This window comes from Triturus cristatus, chromosome 3_1 (assembly GCF_964204655.1).
Source record: "Triturus cristatus chromosome 3_1, aTriCri1.1, whole genome shotgun sequence".
Lineage (NCBI taxonomy): Eukaryota > Metazoa > Chordata > Amphibia > Caudata > Salamandridae > Triturus > Triturus cristatus.
In genome coordinates, this window is record NC_140583.1 from 351,301,365 (window position 1) to 351,328,057 (window position 26,693).

The 26,693-nt window shown below is 44.8% G+C and overlaps 1 protein-coding gene across 3 annotated transcripts in view; it reads left to right on the forward strand.

The window, feature by feature from the left end:
- Positions 1 to 26,693, forward strand: part of ENTREP2 (endosomal transmembrane epsin interactor 2) — a 1,789,361-nt gene that overhangs the window by 1,402,172 nt on the left and 360,496 nt on the right. For all 3 annotated transcript variants that reach the window (XM_085644081.1, XM_085644083.1, XM_085644082.1), the window contains one exon: positions 110 to 270. In XM_085644081.1, coding sequence (XP_085500207.1) covers positions 110 to 270 — 161 coding nt within the window. The remainder of the gene's footprint in view (positions 1 to 109; positions 271 to 26,693) is intronic.

Sequence of the window (26,693 nt, forward strand, 5' to 3'; positions counted from 1 at the left end):
GTGATATAAGAATGTACACTATTTGATTTCTTCTTGATAATAAAAGAATTGTTGGCATATAAATAAAGTCACATAATTTACCTGCATAATATTTATGTTTATCTTGCAGTTTCTACCACAGAGGTCGCAGTCCAGCAACCCTGAATGTATTACTCCCCATGGAACTATTCTTCATCAGACCTTGGATTTTGATGAGTTCATACCTCCAATACCACCTCCACCGTACTATCCACCAGAGTATACATGCACACCGTTAATTGAGGCCCAGAGGTGAATACTAATTTTTCCTTATTATGATTTGTGTATGATTATATATAAATATACAGAAAAAACAAAGGTTAAAGGGATACTATAATCAGCTAAAAATGTCAGTTGAAACAACATTTTAAACTAATAAAATCACTGTAATTCACTAGTTATAGGTATCTCAAGTAAGTGTAACACTTGCCCTAAAGTGACTCTAACTTGTGCCTTGTTCCACTTTTTACAAAATGTTGATGTGCCACTGATCTACATCAAGATTCTCCATGGGGCTATGCTGGGGCTTGCGGTGAATCCACTGACCCCCCCCAAAAATATTTTAAAAAGTCCTCCCTCCACATGACCCAGCTTTGTTGTTTAAACCTTGCCTAAGGGGACAATACCATCCAGTGGGCTTCACTGCACGCTCCCGCCAGGAGGCAGCCAGGTGGTAAACCATGAACCCCCCTCAAGGACTATTTCAAGGGAGAAGCATCTCTGCAGCGTGGGACACACTGAAACTGCTGTGTAGTTCCTATAAATCTATATAGGATCTGTGCGTTTAGACAACACAAATTGTGGGATTGGTGTCCAGACTGATTCCAGACACCCCCACCGGGTATGTTTACCTGTATACCAGCTAGCTGACAGTGCCACTATGAACTCCTCTTACCAAGGAGAGAATAGTTCCTGGCAACTATTGAACAAGACAACCCTGTCCCTTAAGGGATCATGGAAACAGTACAGTACTTTTCACTCAGTCACTCATGCTCATTTTGTCTCGGATGGATACACAGAATAAATGGTGGGAACGTTTTCAATAAGCATTTATTGAACCAGCGTGATTCTAGTGTAAAATAGGTGTGCTGAAACAACCATAAGACAGAAACAGATATAAATGATTATAAGCACCAACAGGGTAAATGGATGGTAGATTTCTACCATAGTGCTAAAACAATGAATGTTGGCAGGTCTATGACATGACAATAATAATGCGTACTCCTACGATGCAACCCTATCTAGATGTACCTAATTGTACCTAGCATGTATGCAGGTATAGAGCCAAGAATACCCCTAGGATGAAGCCAATCCCATTACCTGGTGTGAGAGAATGAAGGACCCCACCTTGGTCTTGAGATGGACATCCTGCGAGGGATGTCAGACCACTGTGTGCTGGAGTGTCTGCGTGCAGGAACCTCAGCATCTTGCTTCAATGTGTCAGCATGAAAGTCTTTCTCCTCTACCTGCCCCAGCAAAGATATGGTGTATATATATCCAAAAGGTACCCTCAGGGGTTCTACCTTGCTGTGTCAAGTAAGCCGAGGATGATGGAAGAGATGACCCTTATACATAGTTATTATGCAGAAGATGGTAATCCTGCTGTGATTCTGCGAATTCTCATGCATAATTAATGAGGCTAGTTTTCTGTAAAAACCACACAGCATTTTATACAGCACCTAACTAGGTAAAAGGTCAATACTAAAACCTGTTATGTGGTCTAATGGCAGGAACATCTATGTGAAAGGTAAGGTGACTACCCTGGCCTATATTGCGGTACAATTGTTAAAAAATGTTCAGAATAAAATGTCTAAAAGTATTTTTTTTAAAGTGTCTTAAAACTCTATATATCCTTTATATATGTTTAAAAATTTCTAAAAGTCCTTTAGAATATGTTTATTTATATGGTTGGAGCAACTGAGAGCGTCTGAAAGCCATGGTGTTGAGTAGTAGTATAGGAGGAAAAAATAATTTGTTTAAAAATCCAAATTCGGTTGTTTTGGAATAAGGCTGAATTCTTCCTAGCACACAGAGAGCCAAATCTTTATGGTCATGTGTGGGAGACGCAACATCACTGCTGCTTGCCTTCGCAGACGACGGTCCCAGTAACACCTCACAGATCAGGTCAGTCGAGCAAAGATGATCTTCAGTTCCCAAAGCCAATGCCGAGGAGGCGTTTGAAATATCCAAAGCCTGTGTACCTGTGGTAGAGCCGGTATCTAATCCAACAGGAGCTGAAGTACCCTGTGGTGGCTCTAAGAATGCTGACATCAACATGGGAATACGCTGGGGAAACTGCAGTACATAGGCCGTTAACGGGTCCAGTGATACATCCACGTATGGTGGCGCAACCGATGGAAGTGTTAGACAGAGATCCAACACGCATTCTTGTCCGCAGAACTAGCAGCGGACTACATGCAAAACACAGTCAATCCAGACTGGTCGGAATGATAGGAATCAAGACTTGCTTAGCTCCCGAAGTCGAGGTGTGCCCAGATGGAGTACCATGCGATCACGGTAACGTCGCTCCAAGAGCGTTTTTTCCATCTCCTTGGTGACTGGGATGTCGTTTGCGTAGCAGAAAAATTTAAATAGGATTCCCACTACCAGTAGCAGGTTTAGCGGAAGTGCTCCAAAAATGCTTCCAAAGACAGTGTGTATAAAAACTAGAATCACTCCAAAGACTGTCTGAAAGGTGCTCTACAGTTCCGAACCTATGATCCTAAATAGGTGTACTATATCCTTCGTATCAAACATGTTAATACGCTGAACCATTTCTCCAAAATGGAAAGGGCAGTTAGTGCATACTAGTGCCTGGATCTCAGCTGAGGACCTTGCAACCTGAAGATCAAAAGTCCCTCGGGCTCATCTTTCTGTAAAAGCATGGCTTTCATTTGGCTCAGAGCATCAAACCGTATAAAGGGCACATTCAATGAACTCCAAAACGGTGCCTCCATAACTGTGTGGGTCAGTGGAAACAATACTTGCATACAGCAAGTAACCCTGGAACTTAAAGTGACAAGATATGCGATGCCTGAAATCATCCCAAACAACCTTGATTATTCAGCATTAAGTAACTCCCATTTGAGAGCAGCTTGAACACTGAATTAGTCACGGCAGCTGGGGAACCCATCAAATGACAGGATAGGTTTGCAAGTGAACCGTTACAGGCACTGTGAAGCATAATATCCTGGCAAATGAGAGATACACTCAGAAAATTATTTCAGTCTGTACCGCTGAGAAACACTTCAGCTTCCCCATTCCTGCATCTAAATCTATACAGTAGTTCCCAAGATTTGTGGATGAATTCCCTACCTATTGCTTCATCCCTGCCTACCTGGTGGTGTTCTAGGCAATTTTTAAACTGGAAAGTTGTTACCGGCAATATTATATGGCCATGAATAAACCATTCTCTGAACTGTAATTCTGCCATGGTGAAAGGTAATTGGTCTAATTTTTTAATGTGCAGCATTGTATATATCACATTCCTTTGTGCCATTGTTGTCTGCTATTCAGTCAAATTATATGCAGAGAACAGAGATGCACTGTTGATATATCACCAGGGCACAGAACCAGAGCACAAAGATTGTAGCGTACAGTTTAATTACACAATAGAACGTAACTGTGATTGTCCGTGTGGTAAGATGAACAGATCCTGTTTCATTATATCTATAGCAGAAGATACAATGTTGCCCAGTGAATAAATTCTGGATGTTAGTGTGGTCATGCCATTGTCAACCACAGCCAAAGCCTTTTCCAAGTTAACTCTGTCAATTTCATGCAATCTTTCCCCAGCTTTCTGTTGAGAGATTTTCCAAATTTCATTATAAACAGCGTATAGGAAGCGTTTCTGACGTGGCTTTCGGGACCAACAAAAAATCCCTAAGATCCATGTCATCTGAGAGTAAGGACAAGTGTTGTTTCACCTGTGACAGTGTTGACGTTCTTAGCCAATCTAGGCATAACCTCCTAACACTGTATGATGTCACCACCCCCGTATGTTCTCGTTGTACATAGCATAAGTCAGGCCTATGGATACTAAACCCTTCGGTGGTACCCTTGAATCTTGACTGACACCTATTTGTGTATATAGGCCAAACCAACCATCCCTTTCAATTGGGGTCTGTTGAATTGTATGAAACACCATGCATGATGTCATCTAGTGTACCTTCGCCATTTTCTGTATAGTTTTGCTATCCCCTCGAAATTAGGGAATATGAGTTATGTTCGAGTCCTTAATCTTGGCTGACCCAAGACAGGAAGTCTGTTGCTCAGTGTTGTTCAGGAAAATAATCTGTTGTGGTATGAGGCATGCTCTAAATAGTGCCTTAGTTCCCTGAACCTGCCATTGTCTTGTTCCCCCAGACTGATTTTGTGTCTATAGTGTCTTTACATAAGTCGAAACCCTGTTCAGACAGTTGGGCAATAAAGGATGCAGAGTATATCTGTTTCATGTTAGTGAGCATACTTTTCTTCGCAGATGTAGGTGCAAGCTTATAATAATATTAGCGTGGATCTGATGTATTATTCCCGGAAAAGTAGGCAAACATTTTGTGCAAATGTTTGGGAATCACCTTTCGGTGGTGTTGGGCAATGTTTCCATTGGTGGTCTGCGAAAACATTATGTGGTGCACTTGTTTTATACAGAAAGAGATGACCATAATGTTGGTAACAGTACATGGTATGAAAATCAGATGAGTCATCAAACATTTTATTTTTTATAAATGCTGTAGACAGTTCTAAATCAGACAACATACTATTAACAGTTTCAAAATCCCAATCGTCAGAATATGTAGTAGAGGTGATGATATCATTTAAAGACATTTTGAATACATGTGGTATTTTCAAAAGTTCAGTGGGACCAAAAACATCATATGAAACTCTGTCCCAAACTATTCTGTCAGGAACTGGAATTGCTGTGATGTTAACATAGGACAGGTCTCTCTGTTCACAATGTGAAGACGTATGAGGTTTCAGAACCAAGTTCACATCTGATACTACGGAGCATTCTGGGAGATAGTGTCCATTCACAAGCAAGAGAAAGACAGTCACTAAACGTATCCAGGAGGAACAGTATGCCAGTTGCTAACCAGAGCTGTAGCCATCGTGAGACTAGGTATGTCTTTTTCAGACATTATTTAAAACCATGAAGTTGTTTTTCACAGAAAATTGGAGCTGGCGGTGACTCAGGTTCACTTGGATCCAGAGAAAACATGTCAAAATCTTTGAAGTAGCCAGATGCATCTATCTTTGGAAGCTCAGTAGGTTTTGTTGAACTGGCAGATGTCTCCTGTAGAGGCATATTGATGTAGATGTCGGTGGTAGGCCGAATTGATAGCTGTGTTTTATTTGCTTTTTTATGTTCAATTTCAATAGGAACGAGTTCCATTTCATTGTTGGTAACTTCAGTACTTCGTATAGGAAACTCTTCAAATGTTATTAGTCTTTGTGTCTGACCCTCCTGTATGTTAGCGAGAGGAGATCAGTGGCTACCCAGGAGCCTGCACGGCCTGCCATTCAGGATCAGCCACATAGTGTGTTGTGATCAGATCAATGGAGACAAATCTCTTTTCTTTCTTGCGTGCTGGAGGCAGAAGAATTACTGTTCTTGTTCCTTCGACAGCCAGGACAGGTACAGACTTTCTGTATGATGGCCCAAATTCTTTCTTGTCCACAATCTTTTCTCTGACCAGATACCCGAATTTTGGGCTCCAGGTATTTCTTGCAGTGATTGATTTTACTACCCCAGTGGTGGTGCGTTTTACTTGGATGTTGCTTTGTAGTGTCTGGAATTCATTGAGTTCTTGTAAAACAGCCACACATTTATTGATGTCAGACGGTTTTTCATACGCCACTGTGCTGCCATAATCGAGGTCAGGTACCCACATTCTCGTCCCAAATAGGACTTTGTAAGGGGTGATACCTCCTGTGGAACGTCTTGACATGTTATTAAGTTCCATCTGGACCCCATATAGGTGATTGACCCAACTACCACCTGAGCCTAATACCCTTGCTATTAAGGATTGCTTTAAGTGTCGGCTTTTCCTTTCCAAAACAGAATTTCCCTCTGGATGATATGGAGAGGAGTGCCACAATGCACCACCCAAACTTCCCATGGCTTCCTTGTAAGCCAGAGAGCTAAACGCAGGCCACGTTCAGAATGCAATGTGCCAACTGCGTATGTCCTTGTGAAGACTAGCAAATCGTATTTAACAGTTCGGGTGTCAGCCGAGCTCTGAGGCCAAACCCACAGGAATCTAAAGCATGAATCCCCTGCCACCAAGATGTGTTTGTAAGCCCCATCAGATTGTATGGGGGTGCAGTGGTCCAAATAGTCACAAGCAAGAATGGTCTGTCTGTTATTAGTAGTAGTGTTTGCGCTGGACGTGCTAGGGTGGAACTCTTCATCTGCTGACAGATGTCGCACTTAAGGACAAATGCTTTTGTGTGTTGTGTTAATCCTAGCCATCATTAGCATTGTTTCAGTAGAGAAACTGTTGCGGTAATCCCTGCGTATGCAGAACCCAGACCCTCGAATGCAGCTAGAATTAAACCTAATCTGCGATCCATATATGGTATTACTCTATTCCCCACTTTTGGAATTTGAGCATACGGAATATGTTTTTTAATCTAACTTTGTAGGAGTACTTGAGTGGAAAGCCTTTCAGCACGGCTGAGCTGTTTTCGTGTGAACCAATATTAGCCACCGTCTATTCTCTACAATGAGGGATAGCAGCTACAGCAGTAGTTTACACTGTCACCTTGGCGGCTTCATCAGCCAAAGAATTTCCTTCAATGTGAACGCCATCATATTGATGACTCAGCGTGTGTATCACGTGAGCTCTTTGCAAGTCTTTTTTCAGCTCTGCCACTTGTTCCCAAAGCAATTAAGTCTTTAAACCCATTCTGATCTCAGTAGTGAAGATATTCATTGTAAGACTGGACACAGTAAAATGAATCGCACACTATAAGTGCGGGGAATTCCCAATCCGTATTAATACATGCCAGTAATAGAGATTTTAATTCTGCCAGCTGGACCGTGCAGTCTCCCAGAGACTGTGTCTTTGTACTGCTAGGATGGAACTTGCCTTCCTGCATATGTCCTTTTACAATCGCACAAGCTGCACTGTATTGCTGTTTACTTCCTGTGACAGGCTGAGCAGAACCATCAGTGTAAATAATGTATTCATACTGATCTAGAGTCATTATTTAATTCTGGAGAGGATATTCTTGTTTGTATCGCAGGAATGCTTGAGTTTTTGATGTAGAATTGTATTTGTAGTCTACATCTGTCGCAGTGAGAGAAATAGCCCATTGTATTCATCGTGGATGTAAAGCTTCTGCCTTCAGAATGGTTGCCTTTGTAATAGTCTCTAATGTCAGTACTGGAGTTACGACAATTATTTGTTTCCCCTGTGCCAGTGCTCTATCTCTCACTATGGCAGTCTGTACTGCTGTCAGATTGTTTTCTGTAGAAGAAAAGCACATTTCAGCTTTTGTGTACAAGTGAGATTTGTATGCAATGGGTACCGTTCCGCCTTCATTGAAGGGTAGGTAAGTGTACCCTGATTGACCTGCGATTACACAGATCACCAGATTTGTAGTATTTACAAGTCTGTGTAGGTATTTGGAAGCTATCATGTCAGCTTGTAAGAAACAAAGGATATCCATGTGTTCCTGCGTCCAATGTCTAATTGAAAAATCAGGTCTGAATAAATCGTAGAAAGATTTTACCTTTTTCACGTAATCTAAAATGTATGTTCTGCCAAAATCTAGGAATCCCAATATTTATTGAACATTTTTCAGAGTTTTTGGAGGTTAGAGCAGTGCACATTTGTCTAAAAAGTTAGCTACTAGGCTTTTTCCTTCACTTGATAACTCCTATCCCATAAATAGGTAGTTGAGGTGGGCTATTTTTGATTTTTTAAAGTTGAATTTGTAGCCCTCAGAGGCGAATCCCAAAATGATGTTGCTCACTCTGGTTAAGTGATCTAATAAACCATCATCCATCAAATAAATATCATCTATGTAGGACAAAGCCTCCTCATCAAAGTTTTGAAGTAAGTCTATTATTCTAGCTGAGAACAACCCAGGGCTATCGTCATACCCGTGGGGCAGTCAACAGAATTGACGCTGAAAGCCTAGGGCTGAGAATGCTGTCAAATATCTGCTTTCAGGTGCTATATTTTGGCAGGAAAATAATTTTGAGAAATCTAGTGTTGTTTTCTATTTTTTCCGCACAGTTATTTATTAATACAGCACTGTGGGCATTCTGTACTGAAAATGTCTTTGTGCATGTATCCAAATGTCTGTAGTCTAAAAGTAGATGGTATGAATTGTCAAGCTTCATTACAGGAAACAAAGGATTATTCATTGAAGAGGTGCAATTCTCTATTGCACCTTGGTATTCAAGTTGATTTAAGATCTCCCTGGCTTGTTCTTTTGCTTCTTGTTTAATTGCGTACTGTCTTCGTAGAGTTGGAGTTGTTTTTTACTGGAATTACATGGTGAGGTGACTCAGTATCCCACCCTACATGTTTGGGATATTATGCTGGAGCAAGTACTACCCCCCAATCCTGCGCATATTAATGTTTTAGTGATACTAGAACTAGGTCGGAAAAAGCCTGTAAAATTACTGTTTCTCCCTTTAGGCACTCCATAACAATCTCAGGCGGCCAATCTTTATCAGCCAAAATAATTTCATAGCCATGAGTCAGGTTCTCCCAAAAGAGACCTTTAATTTTTCAGGGTTTGTCCCCCTGCATTTGGAGTGTTATTTCATATAATGGGTGTGGGGCACTTATCCCTGTATCAGGTTTCTCCACCGTGATATGCTCATTCAACGTCGCTGTCACCAGAAATTCCATCAGGTTCTGGTGAGCTTTTGTTACTTCTACTGCACTGTCTAGCATCGTCAGAGCCCATTCCCCATTCAGAAGTTGAGTCCTCAGTATCCTTGGCATTTTTTACTTTAAGACCTGCCACGCTCTTCTTTTTGAATTGTGGTTTTGATTTTGGTTTATCTTCTTTTTTGATATTAAAGTCTGAAGTGCAATGCATGTCTCTGGACTTTGTATGCTCTTCTTGTCTATGTTTTGACCATCCTTCCCTCTCGGAGATTTTTTGATGAACCCTGAAAGGTAGGTGAGGAACATGTATCAGTATCCCGATACCTGTCAGGTTTTTTAATGTTATCACGATTCCTAAGGTTGTACCTCATTTTGGAGGGCTCCTGCTGAGGAGACCCACCCCTTGATTGTGATTTATTTTCTCTATTCTTTAGTTTTTAATTGTCCCATTTCTTCTTAGAAGAATCTGGTGCTTGCTTGGTGTTATACTTTTCAGGTCCACCCATGAGTTGAGGTTTTTTTGCTCTAGGTCCCAAATTATCTCTACCTAATTTGGCATATGTTTCTTCTATAATTTTAGGTAATTCATGCTCCTGTTGTATAGGAGTGAAATCCCTCAGGCGTTCGCGTATTACCACTGCTGTTGTCTCCCCTTTTATGGGCAAGATTTTCTAACAATTTCAACCCTATGTTCAGAGCAGGTTCTGCTCCATACTCATTCTGTATCTGCCTCAATACATCCTGTATTACTGCTATTGAAGGGATACCATGAGTTCTGGTATAGATGGCAGCGAAAACTGTACCCCAAGAGGTACAATCCTCTATCTGGGGAGTTATTCCCATTGGCAAGCAGATTGTTAGCATTCTATGTTTTTCTTTAGGGCTTTTGTGTAGAAACACTGCCTCTTACTGTGTGATTTTCTGAGCTATCCAGAATGCCATTTGCTCACATGGGCATTTTACCCATAACTGCGTTTAGCGCTTGTGGAGTTATTTTAGGTGCAGACCCCTACATTTGGGCTGAAGTGTGAGTGTTCTCATAAGGAACTCTGTCAGATTTCTGTGAAGTTTTATTATTTCTTTGTGTAGTGGACGTAAGTCTGCTACCGGCATTGTGTCAATGTCTGGTTGCAGTGTGCGAGCCACTAGGACCGGCCAAGTGGCTCTGTCTCTGCCAAGCGGACTGAGTCTCACTTCATCTGTTGTATGTGGGAAGGCGCCTTTAAACTAGTTCATGTGCTCCTGGTAAGTGAGCTCATTCAATGTCCTCGTATGGACAATATTCCTCTGGTATGTCATCTTCAGTGTAAGAATAAAATGTGTTTGTGCGTGCATTTTCTGGTGGGAATTTGACCCATACATAGAATACCTCTGTCCTGTAGGACTTGTGTACCTTAATCACAAAGGTTGCTATGTCACCTCTTGCTGTGACTCTGTAGTCTGCTAATTTTAAAGTAAGGGCAGTTCTGACATTCTCTGAAATTTTTATAGCACCTTCCTGCTCTTCTTCCCTTGCTGTATTCACACATAATGCCGCAGCGTTGTCTTCATTGTTGAAAAAGTTTCAAGGAAAATGAGATAAGGTTTTATGCACAATAGGGAACTATTTCTCCTTCAAGCTTGAATAAATCCTACAGCCAATACATAGGATATGACTACTCAGCTGCAGCAGATTTTTCACTTCCCACTCCTAACATCTCTGGGTAAATGTGAGTAGGGGTCTCTGAGAAAAGCACAACTAATCTACTCAGATTTGACCGTTAAATAAGATCCAAACCAACGTTGGCGGCACCATGCCATGTAGTTCCTAAACATCTTTAAAGGATCTGCACATTTAGACAACAGAAACTGTGGGATTGGTATCCAGACTGATTCCAGACACCCGCCACGGGGTATATTTGCCTGTATACCAGCCACCTCACAGTGCCACTGTAAACTCCCCTTATCAAGGAGAGAATAGTTTCTGGCAACTATTGAACCTGACAATCCTGTCCCATCAGGGATCGTAGAAAACGGTACAGTACTTTTCGCTCAGTCACTCGTGCTCACTTTGTCTCTGACAGATACACAGAATAAATGGTGGGGACATTTTCAATAATCATTTATTGAACCAGCGTAATTCTAGTGTAAAGTAGGTGTGCTTAAACAACTATGGAACAGAAACGGATATAAATGATTATAAGCACCAACAGAGTAAATGGATGTTAAATTTCTACAATAGTGCTAAAATAATGAATATAGGCAGGCATACAAATACATGACAATAATAATGCATACTCCTACGATGCAAACCTAACTAGATGTACCTAAGTATACCTAGCATGTATGTAGGTATAGATCCAAGGATCCCCCTAGGATGAAGCCAACCCCATTACCTGGTGTGAGAGAAAGAAGGACTCCGTGTTGGTCTCGAGATGGACATCCCGTGAGTGATGTCAAACCACTGCGTTCTGGAGTTTGTGCGTGCAGGAACCTCAGCGTCTCACGTCAGTGTGTAGCATGGAAGTCTTTCTCCTCTGCCTGCTCTAGCAAAGATATGGTGTATTTATACCCAGATGGTACCCTCAGGGGTTCTACCCCAGCAGACCTCGACAGCTACAAAGCAGCCACCATTCCTCACCACAAACTCCTCCGACACTCAAGGAAGAAAGCACTCTAGGACAGAATCTCCACCCATTCACACAACAACAAAGAACTCTTCAGCATCATCAAAGAGTTCGCCTAACTCAGCAGTGAGACTATCGCCATCTCATCCTCCCAGGACCTTTGCAACAGACTCAGCGCTTATCTTCGTAGTACGCTGAAACCAGTTTTGTTATTTAAACCTTGCCTAAGGGGACCACACCATCCAGAAGCCTTTACTGCACGCTCCCGGCAAGAGGATACCAGGCAATGAACCCTGACTACTCCTCTTGAGGTCTACTACAAGGAGGAGGCATCGCCACAGCCTGGGACAAGCTGAAACCAGCTTTGTTGTTTTACGCTTGCCTGAGGGGACTACACCATCTGCATGCTCCCACCAGGAGGTGGACAGGCGGTGGACTCTGACACCCCCTTGAGGTCTGTTTCAAGGGAAAAGCATTTCCGCAGTGCGAGACGTGCACGGGCCAAGCTTGGGTCCATCCGCGCCTGTAAGAGCCTGGCGGAGGCTTGGCTGAGCCACCCCTCTTGGTACAAAGATTCCTCACTTGAATATTGAACTTCAATTAAAATGGGTAAGCGAAAAGCTACTGGCCAGAGGGACAAATGGGGGGCTGGTACAATTACAAACTACTTGACTACCACCCTGACAGCGATAAATTCAGAGACTGAATCAGTGGAGGAGACATTAGGAGCTACAAGGAAGTCTGTAACCTTACTCTAAGCTATGGAGAAGAGTGTCCCCATGGAGAGTCTTGATATAGGTGGAGTCCTTGATTGATGGGGGATCCAGTAAATCAAATGGTAATACCCAAGCTCCAGAGAATTGTTTAGTCCATACAGGGGAGATAGACATTCCTGTAGTAACATCAGAACAACTCTTCATTGCAAGGAAAGAGCTCCAAATCAGACCCCTCAAAGTCTCACCCAATAAAAAAGAAAGTGAGAGTTTAGTCAAGAGTGAGCTGTTAAGAAGAGTAATAGGAAACTTTCCTCGTTAAATTGCCCTGCAGATAGAAGTGGAGGCCCTGTAGCTAGTGATCAAACAACGAAGGTGGTAGAAATAGAGCCAATGGTAGCGTGTCCCTGGGGAGATATTTGTATTTTGGAAAGTGTTTTCACAAGGCTGCTGACTCCTGGGACCCTTACACGCCAGAGCATAGATAAGTCTCTGAAGAAGCTGACTATGTATACCAAATCAAATAAATCCGATCTTGTGATTTCCTACAATGAAGCACCATGTACATTTGAAAATAGAACTGTAGAATTATCCTATAAGACTAGCTGGGGGAAAATGGGGGCTGTTAATGGATGGGGCATCTTCAATTTCAACCCGCAGATCAGTCTTGTATACCCAGGGTTGTGCAGCAAGCAAAAAAGGAATGTCCTTCTATTGCACATAATTTGGTTGCCTCTATAATATTTAATTCTGGAAATCCACTGACTCTTCACCCTGAATGTAGTCCGTATAAATGTTTTCAAGAATGTTCTCCCTTTGGTCTCTGCCCAAAAGGAGTCACAACAACTACTAAAAAATAGGGTAATCCATTGGCTGAATACCACCTTTAGGCATTTAAGCAGAAATGTTTTTGCAAGTGAAATAAATGGTGTCCCCATGGTGCAATGGGTGGGTAAAGCCCCTAAAGTGGATTCTGGTGATTAAATTGTTATTTATTTTCACGATCCTAGAGTGTGAGTCATATCCTGGAGAGGGTTAGTAACTCGTGAGGACCGGCAGACAGAATCTGTTTGGTCCCTCTGGGATATTTTTACATCCCAGGAGGGTGCATTGTATGGAAGACCTTGGGGGCTTTTCTGTTCCAACTCGAGGAGATTGATTTGCCCCTAAAGTGGATTCTGGTGAATGTATTGTTATTAATTTTTGTGACCCTAGCCTTGTGAGTCACATTCTGGAGGGGGGCAACTCACGAGGGCTGGCAGACAGAATCTGTTTCAGACAGAATCTGTTTCTATGGAACACCCTGGGGGCTTTTCTGTTCCAACTCAGAATCGTTTTCTATCCTGGAGGAGATTGATTGACTGGTTATGGGGAATTAACCCCAAGCTGTTAATGTGGACAGGAAGACATTTGAGGTGCCTCTAAATGATTTGTGTGACTATAATATTCTTAGTCCACCAAATGTTATTTCATCCCCTAGACAGTGATCTCGGTTTACTGGTTTTGAGAATCAGGATTTCACCCCTTCGGTCGTCACCTACCCAGCCAGACATTGGACATTGTTTTTCCTCGTCTCCCCATTGTGTTTTTCCTTCCTTCCCCTGCCTCCTCACTCCGTGATCCTGCGGCTGCCTCTCCTTTCCAGCCTTTTCTCATCGTATTTTGTCACCGATACACAGGATATTTTTGGATCGCTGGTCCCCAACCGGTTTGTCTATCTCTCACTTTGACTGCTTATTCCCCCTGAAGTAATTTCCCTCTTGTCGGTCTGCCTGACACTATCTGATTTCCTTACCCCATTTTACCATTCCCCTTCTACCTGCCATTCCCCATCAGATGTATGTCCTGGCTATGCTATGCACTAAATAACTCATGTTATTGTGTAATCACTATTTTTCTCCAATGTTTATACATGGCTCCTGTAACTGATGTAATTTTGTAACCTGTAACTCGCTAATTACTCATTAAAAGCGCTCTGATACCTCCAGGGCTAGCCGGCGCTATATAAAACTCTGCAAACCAAAAAGGATTTGGATCTGGACATCTCGTGTTCCTCCCTGGCTAACTCATTGATAGTACCTCCTGTGATAGATTATGGTAACTCTCCCCATTTAAAAAAAAAATGATCAGGATATTCTGTCTGTTCTTTTGAGAGGGCCAAGGGAATTAACCTCAAATCTAGTAAGGGGTAGTGTCACCTGATATTTCAGTACTTTTGTCGAATGTTGGAGGAGTGCACAATAAATTAACTGATAGCAGCTGGTTAAAATTAATTACACCGCACCATACTGTATGTATTCAGGAAACTTGATCCCGATCTACAACACAAGTAAATGGCTTTCGTTCAGTGTTCTCACCAGGCTATTCCAGTTCCCACCAGGGCATCATAGGAGAGGTTTATTAAAGCTTATAAGTACCACCTTGGCATCAAGGGTATCAAAGGCTTGGACAAATTCACCTTTCTTATCAAATGATTTCTCTCACTCTGTCTGGGGCACCATTGGTAATACCTATTAATGTCTACCATAATAATTTTAATTGTAGTGACACTCGAATTATCGACTCCCTTATGCATGGTTTAGAGATGGCCATCTCAACATTAATGGAGGATTATGTAATTATTTGGTGGGGGGGAGTATTAATCCTATACTTTGTTCCATTAATAATAATAAGGCTTTTGGTACTTCTGGGGATGGGCATTCTAATCTTCTACACTTTACTCATAATCTGTGTGGAGTAAAGCTAAGCAGGCTGCTTGGTCTATACAATTTTTAGTCATGATTTAGGTCCAGTCAATTTTGCGCAGCAGATTACATATACGTGTAGAGGCAAGGGTTCAATAATTAATTTTATCATACTGTCTAAAAATTGGTCAAGTATGGTTTGCAACTTTCAAATCCAAAGCTGTATCTTAAGTGATCATAATCCGCTCACCCTTAGTTTAAAGCTTGGACTGGATCAAGTTTCTTTTGCCAAGATGTTCTGCCCTATTAAGTACACTAGAAACAGGGGGATCCAGTGGAAAGGGAAGGATATTGAGCCCTATGGGTTCTTAACACATCTGGTGGTTAGCTGCAAGACCCAGTTTGATACACGCTTAAATGAGACTTCTGATCCTGAGGTAGTACTGGGGGCCTTTTCTGAAATATATTGTCAGGCCTGGGCTCAATTAGTGGCATCAAACCAACCTAACCCACAGAAAAAATTAGGTGGTTTGACAAGTCATGTTCAAGAGCTCACTGGAATCTTTTAAAAGCTTTAAAAGCTTCTCCTAGGATTCTATAAGATATTAGGAATTGCAGGGCAACTGCTAAAGCAACTCTGCTGCGTAGAAAAAATGAGATTAGAGAAGAGGCATGGTAGCAGTTTCTTAGTGCTTCTTCCAAAAAATACACTATGCAATTCTGAAAGATAGCTCCCATCTTTTCATCCATCCCTAGAGCTGGCACTGAGGTAACTATACGTGAACATGAGTGGGTTGCACATTTTAATAAACTGTATGATTCCAGTGAGTGAGTTCCCAGTGAAGGAAGCACTCTGACAGAGGAAGGGAGCCCATTTATTTTAAAAGATTTTGCAATTCAATTGGAGACAGTTATCTCTGTACTAAATAGATCTCAAAATCACAAAGCACTGGGGCCTGAAGGAATTCCCGCTGATCTTTTTGAGAATACTTTGCCATTGTGGGTCCCAGTCCTTATGAATGTGCTGAGGAGCATGATTAATGATACCCCCACTAAATCTAGGTCACACGCAACAATTGTTCCTATCTTTAAAAAGCGGGATAGGAATGATCCCAGCTGTTATTGCCCCATATCTTTGTTAGATTCAACTGCAAAATGATTGGGTAGAATTCTGCAAAATCATTTAGAGACTTGGGCAATTGAAAATTAGATCCTGTCATCAGTACAATATGGTTTTAGATATGGATTACGCACAGTAGACCAGTGTCTAAATCTCCATTTGGTCTTAAGTAAGTACGTGACCACTAGGAAGGGATGTCTCTTCCTGGCATTAATAGACTTAAGTCCAGCATCCAACAATGATTTGAGGGGGAAGCTGTGGTCCGTGTTATTGGCCAAGGGGGCTAATCCAAAAATTGTTCATCTCCTTTCTCAACTCCATTTTGATGTGGAAGTTAGGAGACAGTTCGGGCCACATGGGAAATGTACCCCTTTTATCAAGATAAAAAAGGGGCCAGACAAGTTTTTGGGTTGGCCCCTTTTCTTTTTAGCTTTTATATCAATGAGCTAGAAAATTACTTGTTGCTGCAGATATTGATCTTCCAAGGATAGGTATTCGTAAGCTACCAGTCCTAATGTACGCAGACGATTGTGTTGGTATGGCTCAGACAGGAAGAAGACTCCAGAAACTATTGGATCGTTTTGTGGAGTTTATGTCTGATCTAGGGCTGACAACAAATAAAACAAAATCATATGTCATGATATGTGGGCTCCCGTCTAGCAGAATCCCTATATTCCACATTGGTGATACAGCTCTTAAAACTGTTGCCACATTTTTACTTATTAGGGATCCCATTTGATTGCCAAAGTACATGGGCATATTTAAAAAAATATAAGGTATACCCAGCTTGAGCAGTCTATTGTGGCCCTTTTTAGGTCTCACCTGGCGTGGGCTGCACACATGCGCAGTCTCGCTGGCGAGATTGAATGATTTGGGGTATTTTCTGTATAGGGCATTAAGCCCCGCCCCTTTTTTCCATTGACCGGCATCACCGTTTATGCTAAACGGTGGCCAACCTGTGGAAAAGAGCTCCTTGTGACGTTTTCTTTAGGCTTTTTGAACCGTCCCATTTGGACGGGCTCGTCTGCCTTCTTGCGTCGCAAAAGCTTTCTTATCTTTATGGGGCCATGTGTTTTAAACACATGGCCCCATAAAGACAAGAAAGCTTACACGACGGACGAAAGTGAAAGCGGACCACCGTGCTCTTGCTAGCAGCAGTGGGGCATCTAGGCACACGACAATTATTGAAAACTTTACAGACATACAGAATAGAAATGATTTCCATAGAACAGTAGCTATCTGTAGGACAACTATGCATGCGCCAGGCAGGATGAACTGCTTGTTTATTTTGAGAGGCAGAGAGTACCGGCACTTCTCAAGACAAATGTAATACTTCTAACTGATGATTACCGGCATGTCTCAGAAACAAGCAAGTACTCTGGCACAGAGTACCTGCACTTCTATTTTTCCATTTCAAGCACTGCTGGTTTCCAGTGAAGTGCTACTGTTACCCTTCCCATCAGGCACTATGAACCCGCCATGATGTCCCCGGCTCCTCACTGGTGTGGTGTGATGACGAACAGCACTGTGGTGGTTTGAGAGTGCCCCGGGGCGTGTTGCTAGTGCAGGCCCAGTCTCCCAAGCTTCTTTGCAGAGTCACCGTGTGTGCAGCGCCGCATCGGAGATATGCACACTCAGCATTTACTCTGTAGCGCTCTCGGCTTACCCCGGCGGAGTCTGACCCGCCGACCCGAGCGCAGTGCAGCGCTTTGCGCCCTTCCTGGTGCACAAAGTCGGCGCCAGCACCTCCATGGGACCATAAAAACAGAGCCGTCAGGGCTTGTGAACCGCTCTTTAGAGCAGACGAAAGGCCGGTGTAATAATATGGTGGGATGTGTCGGCCTCAGCCTGTGTAGCTGGGCCTGGTGAAAGGAGTGTCTGTCTGTGTGCTGGGTAGGAGATACCCATCCCCACACATGCACTCCCCGGGGGAGCTCTCTGCAGGCTGATCTCTGCAGATAACACCAGGGAGGGCTTATTAGCGGGGAGTGCCCAGAGTTGACAGACCCCGACCTGCACGCTGTCAGTTATTGCCACACCGCAGGGCCGCTACTCGTGATGGTGCCCCAGGCACCCCGTCCCGCTCTCCTCTGTGAAACGCTAACAATAATGTTACAGAGATCTGAATAGTGCTCTGCTGCCACTAGAGTGGCCTTGCAGCGCTATTCGAATTTGGGCACCTTTACTCCCTGATCTCCAGGATAGCACAACCGCCAGACTGTTTTCTGTTTTATAGGGTGGGCTCAACAGCAGCGTTGTGGGTGTAATTAATTAGGCGGACTTGGAGCACTTGTTTTGTTGTGTAACTGTTGGAGGTGTTTGCAGGGCCTGAACAGGAAACAATAGCACCCCTCCCCCCCTTCCCTGCGAGACAGAGGTGCCAGCAGCGGACCAGGGCTTTCAAAAACTGGCTGGCATACCATACCTCCGCCCCTTTCCCGAAATGTCTGACGAAAGAAATAACCGCCAGGGAGGAGGGGGGTCACCAATTCACGTACATGCCATCTGGGGGGAAACATCGTTTACAACGCAGGGATTACATCGCGATGCCATTACATCGCGGTTTTTACAACGCAAGTCGTTACAACGACTTGCGCTAGATGGCGCTCTAGGACAAGGAATAGTATAATTTACTATCCAACACCTTCCCTACTGTACGTAGACTGGAGTTGGAATAGTAAATTATACTACTCCTAAGTCCAGCGCCCTCCAACGTAAGTCGTTGTAATGACTTGCGTTGTCAAAACCGCAATGTAATGTACCGCGATGTAAATGTATGCGTTGTAACGTCATACATTCCATCTGGTAGCTTAATATGTGTGCTTTTAGGATTGAAGTATGTATCTTTGGTAATGCGGCATAATGCCTCCTCTAAATTTTAACAAGACATGCATATGAAGGAACTACAGCCCTGCACACAGCTGCCGACTGCAATATAAACTGCAATGCAGCGGGCAAAGGAAGGCGCTATTGTGTCACAGATGCAAGCCTGTAAAGGTGTTTAAGCAAGCCCTCTAGATTTGAACGCTCTTCTTAGGCTCTTATGTCGGTGAAGGCTCAGGGTGTGATTACTCAGCCTGAAATCCCTAGGGTCTGGCTCAGAGGCGCAAGTCTGCGTTGGCTTGTGTGTCTCATGTTGCACAGCTACGCAAGCAGCACGCTACTTACTTCTTTCACTAACTTAATCCCGGAGCATATATCTTTATTATACTATTATGCACAATCTGGTGTGCAGAGGCGTAACAGCGATTTGTTACCCGGGCGTCTTATGCTGAACACGGTGTCATTTTAATGCCTATATAAACAAGCATTGGCATAGGTAATAGGTCTCGCTTTTGGGACCTTCTAAGTATTTAGTTATGCAGCACAATATTCTTGGTGCAACAACAACTGTTGCATGGCTAAACACTTAAAAGGTCCCCAAGGCGAGACCTATTTCCTATGCCAATGCTTGTTTATATAGGCATTAAAATGACACCGTGTTCAGCATAAGATGCCCAGGTAACAAATCGCTGTTACGCCTCTGCACACCAGATTGTGCATAATAGTATAATAAAGATATATACTCCGGGATTGTGTACCACGTCTGCCATTGAACCATATTTGTTGAGAGTGCTTCACCACCAAAGATTTCTTCTGTTGAGGTTTAGATTAGGTGTCCTACCCATCTAATGTTTTTTTCTGCGAGGAATTTGGAGTTATGCCCATGTAATAAGGTCACTCCTCAATCTGAAATGCATTTTTCTTTGTCTGTGAATGTTATAAAGATCAAGGAAATAGTTTTTGAAAGTCACTGTTCAGAATTTTAAACATTAGGAAATGCAAAGAGGTTTTTGAGCACTTGCAATTAGTCCAGACAGATTAAATGTGTATCATGGTTCATAGATTGCTTACTCATGTTATTAATTACAGATAACTAGTGGGGAAATAACAATGAGTTGTATTAGTGCCAACTGATTTAAATTTTGTATGGAATTTTTTATCATTAGGGGGACTGTTTTAACTTTGTTTTACAGTTTTTTATCTGGATATATATATGACCTATTTTGCTACATTGATCAGTGTAATTGAAGAATCTTTCTGTACATATATCAGTGTATCTAAATAATTACGCTTTTATTGTTTTTATCTGTATGCCTTTATGGCAGTATTAATGATGATGATGACCCAGGGGGTCAGGGTACTCTTACCTTGCCCCCTTAAATCATTTTTTATTTAAGGACTCTGGTACGAAGTCCCCAGTCGTAATATGGCAACTCCAGCCTTTCCTTTAGGTTGCGGGCAGGCCATCACAATGTATGCTTGAGCATGTGGATCCACCGTGGTGAACCTACAGTGGGAGTGTGGTGTGAAATATACATACATTTTGAGCCTTAATTGCTCAAAAACTACTGAATGGATTTATAATAATTCACAAAAAGCATGCTTTATGGATCAAGATCTAGCTTTCTGACAAATTTGGAGTTATTCATTTCAAATATTTTGGCTGTGACTAAGTCTAAAGTTCCTAAGGAAAATTGCTTTGGAAAAACGCTTTTGGGAGCCCCCCTCTCATCCTACTTCATAGATCTCTCTAAAACTTTCTAGGAAGGAACTAAGGTGGGTGAGAATAAAAAAAAAAGAAAAAAGTTTTGTGAAGATTCATGAATTGGCGCTTAAGTTATTACCAAACAAAAAAATCGATTTCCTATGGAAATGTGGCCCTAACTAAACTACCCAGTGGCACCTGCCTGTGAATAAGATATATATGTATAAATAAGACCCACTTTTAGAGGACCACATGGCACACAGTGATTAATGGGCCAACTGTGGTGGTTGAGGCATTTTACATGTGATGTCCAAGGGCCCAGCCAACAATGGATCCTGAGCAACTGGGCCAAGTACCCTTTCTGCACTTGACTGTCAGTGGTAGTAGTGGACAAGCAGTCAAAGGTTCCCTCGGAAAAAGCACACAGCAGTGTCAATAAATCAATGATGAGTCAAATATTTATTTTTATAATAAAAAGAGGTATTTTATTTCTAACTCTATGCATTCATAAAAGGTTATGACATTTATAAACAATAACACATTTCGCCTTTAGGTTTGGGTTTTAGTGTTTCACTGGCAAAGCCCTGTCCCACCTTCTTTACGTAATGTTGTCAGGGTTAGTCCCCATTCCCTGGCGGCCATATCCAGGGAATGCTCATTAGTAGGCCTTAACTCAAATGTCCACTCCGACTCTTAGAAAATAGTCAAAAGTGTCTTGGTGCACTGGCTCCCCGTCAACAAGAGGATATCCTCCAAGCTCCTCATCCACGCACACAAAGCACTCCACAAGACCGGCTCAGCCTACCTCAACAGACGGCACTCTTTCTACATCCCCAACCGCCAGCTACGCTCCGCCGACCTCTCACTCACCACCCCTTGTGCATCCGAAGAACAACCACCGGCGGGAGATCCTTCTCCCACCTCGCCGCCAAGACATGGAACAACCTCCCACTGAGCCTACGACAGATCCAAGACCTGCTGACCTTCAGGAGGATACTCAAGACCTGGCTGTTCGATTAGTAGCAGCCCCCCTGCCCCCAGCGCCTTGAGACCCTCGCGGAAAAGTAGTGCGCTTTACAAATGATTGATTGATTGATTGATTTATTGGTGTCACAGCTCTCTTAGTAGTGACTCCTCCGAGGCTCAGCAGGCTTGTAACCAGTCTTTCCTGCTCCAGCAACGAGGAAGCTTGCAGCTTCTCAGCGGGTGCCTGTTAGACCTGGCTTTTTCAGCGGGTTTACCCCAAGATGTTTTGTGTTTGGGTTTCCTGTTTTTGACCCTGTTTTTGTTGGTTTTAGGACTCTGGGCACTTTACCACTGTTAATTAGTGCTAAAGTGCATAAGCTCTCCATGTAAATTGTGTTTATGGATTGGTGTTGCCATGTTTGGTTTATTTGATTTACTGTTAAGTCCCTAGTACAGTGCACTGAGAGTGCCAGGTCGTGTAAATCAAATGCTATTAGTGGGCCTGCAGCACTGATTGTGCCACCCACAGACGTTGCCCTATAAAGTTATCTTAGACCTGCCACGGCAGTGTCAGCGCGCAGTTTGTACTGCCATGTCGACTTGGCAAGTGCACCCACTTGCCAAGCCCCAACCCTCCCTTTTATTACATTTCTAACAGTGCTCCATCTGCACACACCCGTAAGGTTCCAGTCCTGTTCAGTAAGCCAGCTGCATGCGGGAGGCACAGGAGCACAAGGCAAGTGCAGGCTCTCCTTTGAGTTTAAGTGGTCTGCTCTAGCAGCGATCGTTGGTTCTCTGGTGCTGCTTCAGTCCAGTAAGTTCACCGCCGAGCAGCTCACCACCTCCCTCAGCCAGAACCCTCCTACCAACACGACGGACCCCAACGAAGCAGCCCGCAGCCTAACACAGTGGCTCACCATCTGCGCCAATGACCTTGCTCCGCTGAAGAATACTCCCAGGAGACCCGGCAGCAAGAAAGTCTCATGGTTCACCAGCGACCTCAAAAACTCCAAGAAAACTTGCCGTACCCTCGAAAAAACCTGGTGCCACGACCAATCAACACAAAACATGACATCCCTCAAGAACGCCGTCCGCGAACACCACCGGCTGATCCGAGCCACCAAAACGACAGCATTCAGAGAACGACTAGACAACAATGCCCACAACAGCAAGGAACTCCTCAGCATCGTCAAAGAGCTCTCCAATCCCAGCGCCTGCAACAACGACATCACACCCTCGCAAGACCTCTGCGACTCACTCGCCTCGTTCTTCCACCGCAAGATTGCCGACATACACAACAGCTTTGGTGCACAGACCACACACCGAACCAGCGCCCCCCACTACCACCCTCTGCACCTGGACCTCGGTCAGCACCGAAGACACCACTCGCATGATGAACACCATCCACTACGGATCCCCAACCAACCCATGTCCACACCACATCTTCAACAAAGCCGACTCCATCATCGCACCCCAACTCCGGGACCTCATTAACAGCTCCTTCGCATCCGCCATCTTCCCGGAGAGCTGGAAACATGCCAAGCTCAGCGCCCTCCTTAAGAAGCCCACTATGGACCCCACGGACCTCAAGAACTTCCGCCCCATCTCTCTCCTCCCTTTTCCTGCCAAAGTCACTGAGAAGACCGTCAACAAACAACTCACTGCCTTCCTCGAGACAAACGGCTCCCTCGACCCCTCGCAATCCGGTTTCCGAGCAAACCACAGTACCGAGACCGCCCTCATCGCAGCCACCGACGACATCAGGTCCCTGCTCGACAATGGGGAAACAGCTGCCCTCATCCTCCTGGACCTCTCTGCAGCCTTTGACACCGTATGCCACCGCACACTGACACAGCACCTCAGCAACACCGGAGTCCAAGGGAAGGCCCTGGACTGGATCATCTCGTTCCTCGCCGGAAGAACCCAGAGAGTCCGCCTCCCCCCCTTCCGATCCTCGGCCACCGAAATCATATGCAGCGTTCCTCAAGGATCCTCGCTCAGCCCCACCCTCTTCAACGTCTACATGAGCCCCCTCGCAGCCATTGCACGCCAACACAACCTCAACATCATCTCCTACACTGACGACACTCAGCTTATCCTCTCCCTCACCAATGACCCCGCCACCGCCAGAGCCAGCCTCCAGGAAGTAATGAAAGACGTCGCGGAATGGATGAAGCTCAGCCGTCTGAAACTGAACTCAGACAAGACAGAAGTCCTCATCCTAGGACCATCCCCCTCCGCCTGGGACGACTCCTGGTGGCCCCCTGCACTGGGCACCGCCCCCAAGCCTACTGACCACGCACGCAACCTGGTCTTCATCCTGGACCCCTCCCTCACGATGACTAAGCAAGTCAATGCCGTCTAGTCATCCTGCTTCAACACCCTACGCATGCTCCGTAAGATCTTCAGGTGGATCCCCACCGAAACCAGGAAGACGGTCACCCAAGCCCTCGTCACCAGCCAACTGGAGTACGGGAACACCCTTTACGCTGGAACCACAGCCAGACTCCTGAAAAGACTCCAGCGCATACAGAACGCCTCTGCACGACTCATCCTAGACATCCCGCGTTACAGCCACATCTCTGCCCACCTGAGAGACCTGCACTGGCTACCCGTCAGCAAGAGGATCACGTTCAGACTCCTCACCCATGCACACAAGGCTCTCCACGACCAGGGCCCAAAATACCTCAACAGCCGCCTCACATTCTACACACCCACCCGCCAGCTCTGATCGGCCAATCTCGCCCTCGCCACCGTCCCACGTATCCGCAGAGCCACCGCTGGAGGAAGATCCTTCTCCTACCTTTCGGCCAAGACATGGAACTCCCTCCCCACCCACCTACAGCTGACCCAGGACCATCTCTCCTTCAGGAAACAACTCAAGACCTGGCTGTTTGAGCAGTAGCGGCTCCCCCTCCCCACAGCGCCTTGAGACCCTTACGGGTGAGTAGCGCGCTCTACAAATGTGATGATTGATTGATTGATTGATTGATTGATTGATTAAGTTCTGTGCTCCTCAACGGGGGAGAGGGAAGGTTGTATCCCGTTGCTCCTAATCTGGGTCCTAGTGATGTGGCAATGCACCCTAGGTGTTCTCCTCAATTTACATGTCTACACTGCACAACACTACACACCTCAAATATATTATAAAGCATCATTAATGCCATGACAGATCCAACTCCCTTAGATGTAGCAAGCATTTGTTATGTGCAACATTGTGTGTTGCGTGAGTTTAGTTGTAGGACCTGTCTTGCAGCCAGGCCTTGCTTCCAACTCCCCGCTGGTTGCCAACCCCATTCTGCAGAGTTTGCTCATGAGGGGGGTGACCATAGGGCTTGGCCTGTCGTCAGGCCCTGTGTACAAAACCCCCAGCAGGCTGCCAACCCCACACCGAGGATAGCTTTTGTGTGCGCAGTGTAGGGTTGGCCTTCAGGTCCGGGAACCCTTCCTCTGGGGCCAAAACATATACATTCAAGGGAGGGTGGCATGCAGCCCCCTCCCTGGCATGCAACCGCCTCCCTGACCCTTAATTAGACCCATGGACATCCTTCCCCTGGGCTTAAGCCAATTAAATGGGCCCCAGGAACACATCCTCCAGGGCCAAATTGCTACCTGAGTTTAATGATGCCCCCGGGACTCCATTGCCCAGGGCTGTTCCTTTTTTAATAGGGGAGGGGGGCTGCGCAACCCCCGTCCCCTAGCCTATTTTGGTACAGGGGACACCATTTCCTTGGGCCTTTCATTGTTTGCAAGGGGAGGGGAACTGCACAGCCCCCCCACCTGAGTCTCATCAGTCCCCGGGGACCCCATCCTCCATAGCCCATGCCAATTAAGAGGGAAAGGGCATCCATCCCCTCTCCAAACCTTCTTGGGCCCGAGTACCCCATCCCCAGGTCATAATTTAATTAAAAAAAGGGAAGGGGGAGTTCAGCCCCCCTAACTGAGCCTCCTTAGGCCCCAGAGACCCCATTATCTGTGGCTGTAATTTTTTTAATAGGGGCGAAGGTCTGCACAGCACTCCTCACAAAGCCTGTTTTGGTCCTGGGGACCCCTTTTCCTTGGGCCCCCATCAATTATAAATGTGCAGGGGCACCCACCGACCAACATGTTGGGGGCTGCAGGGGGAGCCCCAAGGCCCGTGCAGCCCCAGCTACCTCCCCACATGGCGTCGGAGCTGGCAATGCTCCTGCCTGAGGGAGAAGCTATCGTTGTATGCTCCCTCCAGGCTGGAGTAATATGTTGTTCTGTTTCCTTATCCGCATCAGTGGCGGCAGGGAAACAGAACACAGGTCTGTTCCCAGCTGCAGGGAGCATTTTTAAATCTCCTGCCAGCTGTGAGCAGACATATTATTTGCTCCCGTTTGGTGAAAGATTAAAAAATAAATTCATCCAGATAGGAGCAAACTTGTTTCCCTCCTCGCTGTAGTGCAATCAGGCAAAACAACTGTGTCCCGGAGTTAGGCTCCCTGGGACACAGTAAGTGAGCCACGCCCAGGCTCAGGGAGAGAGGCCATGTAGCCTCCCTCCACTTGTAATTACTGTCACAATCTCGGAGGACAGAGTCCCTGGGGCTTTTGAAGGCTTGGGAGGTCGGCAGCGTGGCCCCTTCCCCTTTACTGCACATTTCGGTCCCTGGGATGGGCTCCCTGGGTTCTATAATGGCATGCCCCTCTCCTTAATGAAACAATGGCCCCCCAACATCTTAAATATACCCACCTCGGGGATTGAGTCACATGGCCCCAAAATGAGCTTGGGGAGGAGGGCCATCCTGATGGCCCTCTCCATATAAATATATAAATTTTTCTCATGTTGCTGGCAGCCAGTCAGAACGCTCACACCCGTGGGAATCTGACTCCCCCGAGAGAAGTGGCTCAAGGTGAAACAGCTCCCTGGGCCAATTAGAATGCTCTATTTTTTACAATTCTGTTCAAGGGACTCTCTGAAGAGTCCCTAGAATCCATCAATTCAGAGATACAATTTTTAACCCTTAATTTCTCAAAAACTACTGACAGATTTACACCAAATCTCAAAAAGTGCAATCTGTGTACCAAGATCTAGCTTCCTGCCAAATTTGGCATAATTCAATTCAGCAGTGTTTGTGGTACCACTGCCTAAAGAAGTCTATGGAAAGGGCATGGGGAAATTTGCTTTTTGATCCCCTTTTTCTCTGCCCCCGCTTGACGAATCATCCTGAAACTTTCCAGGAAGG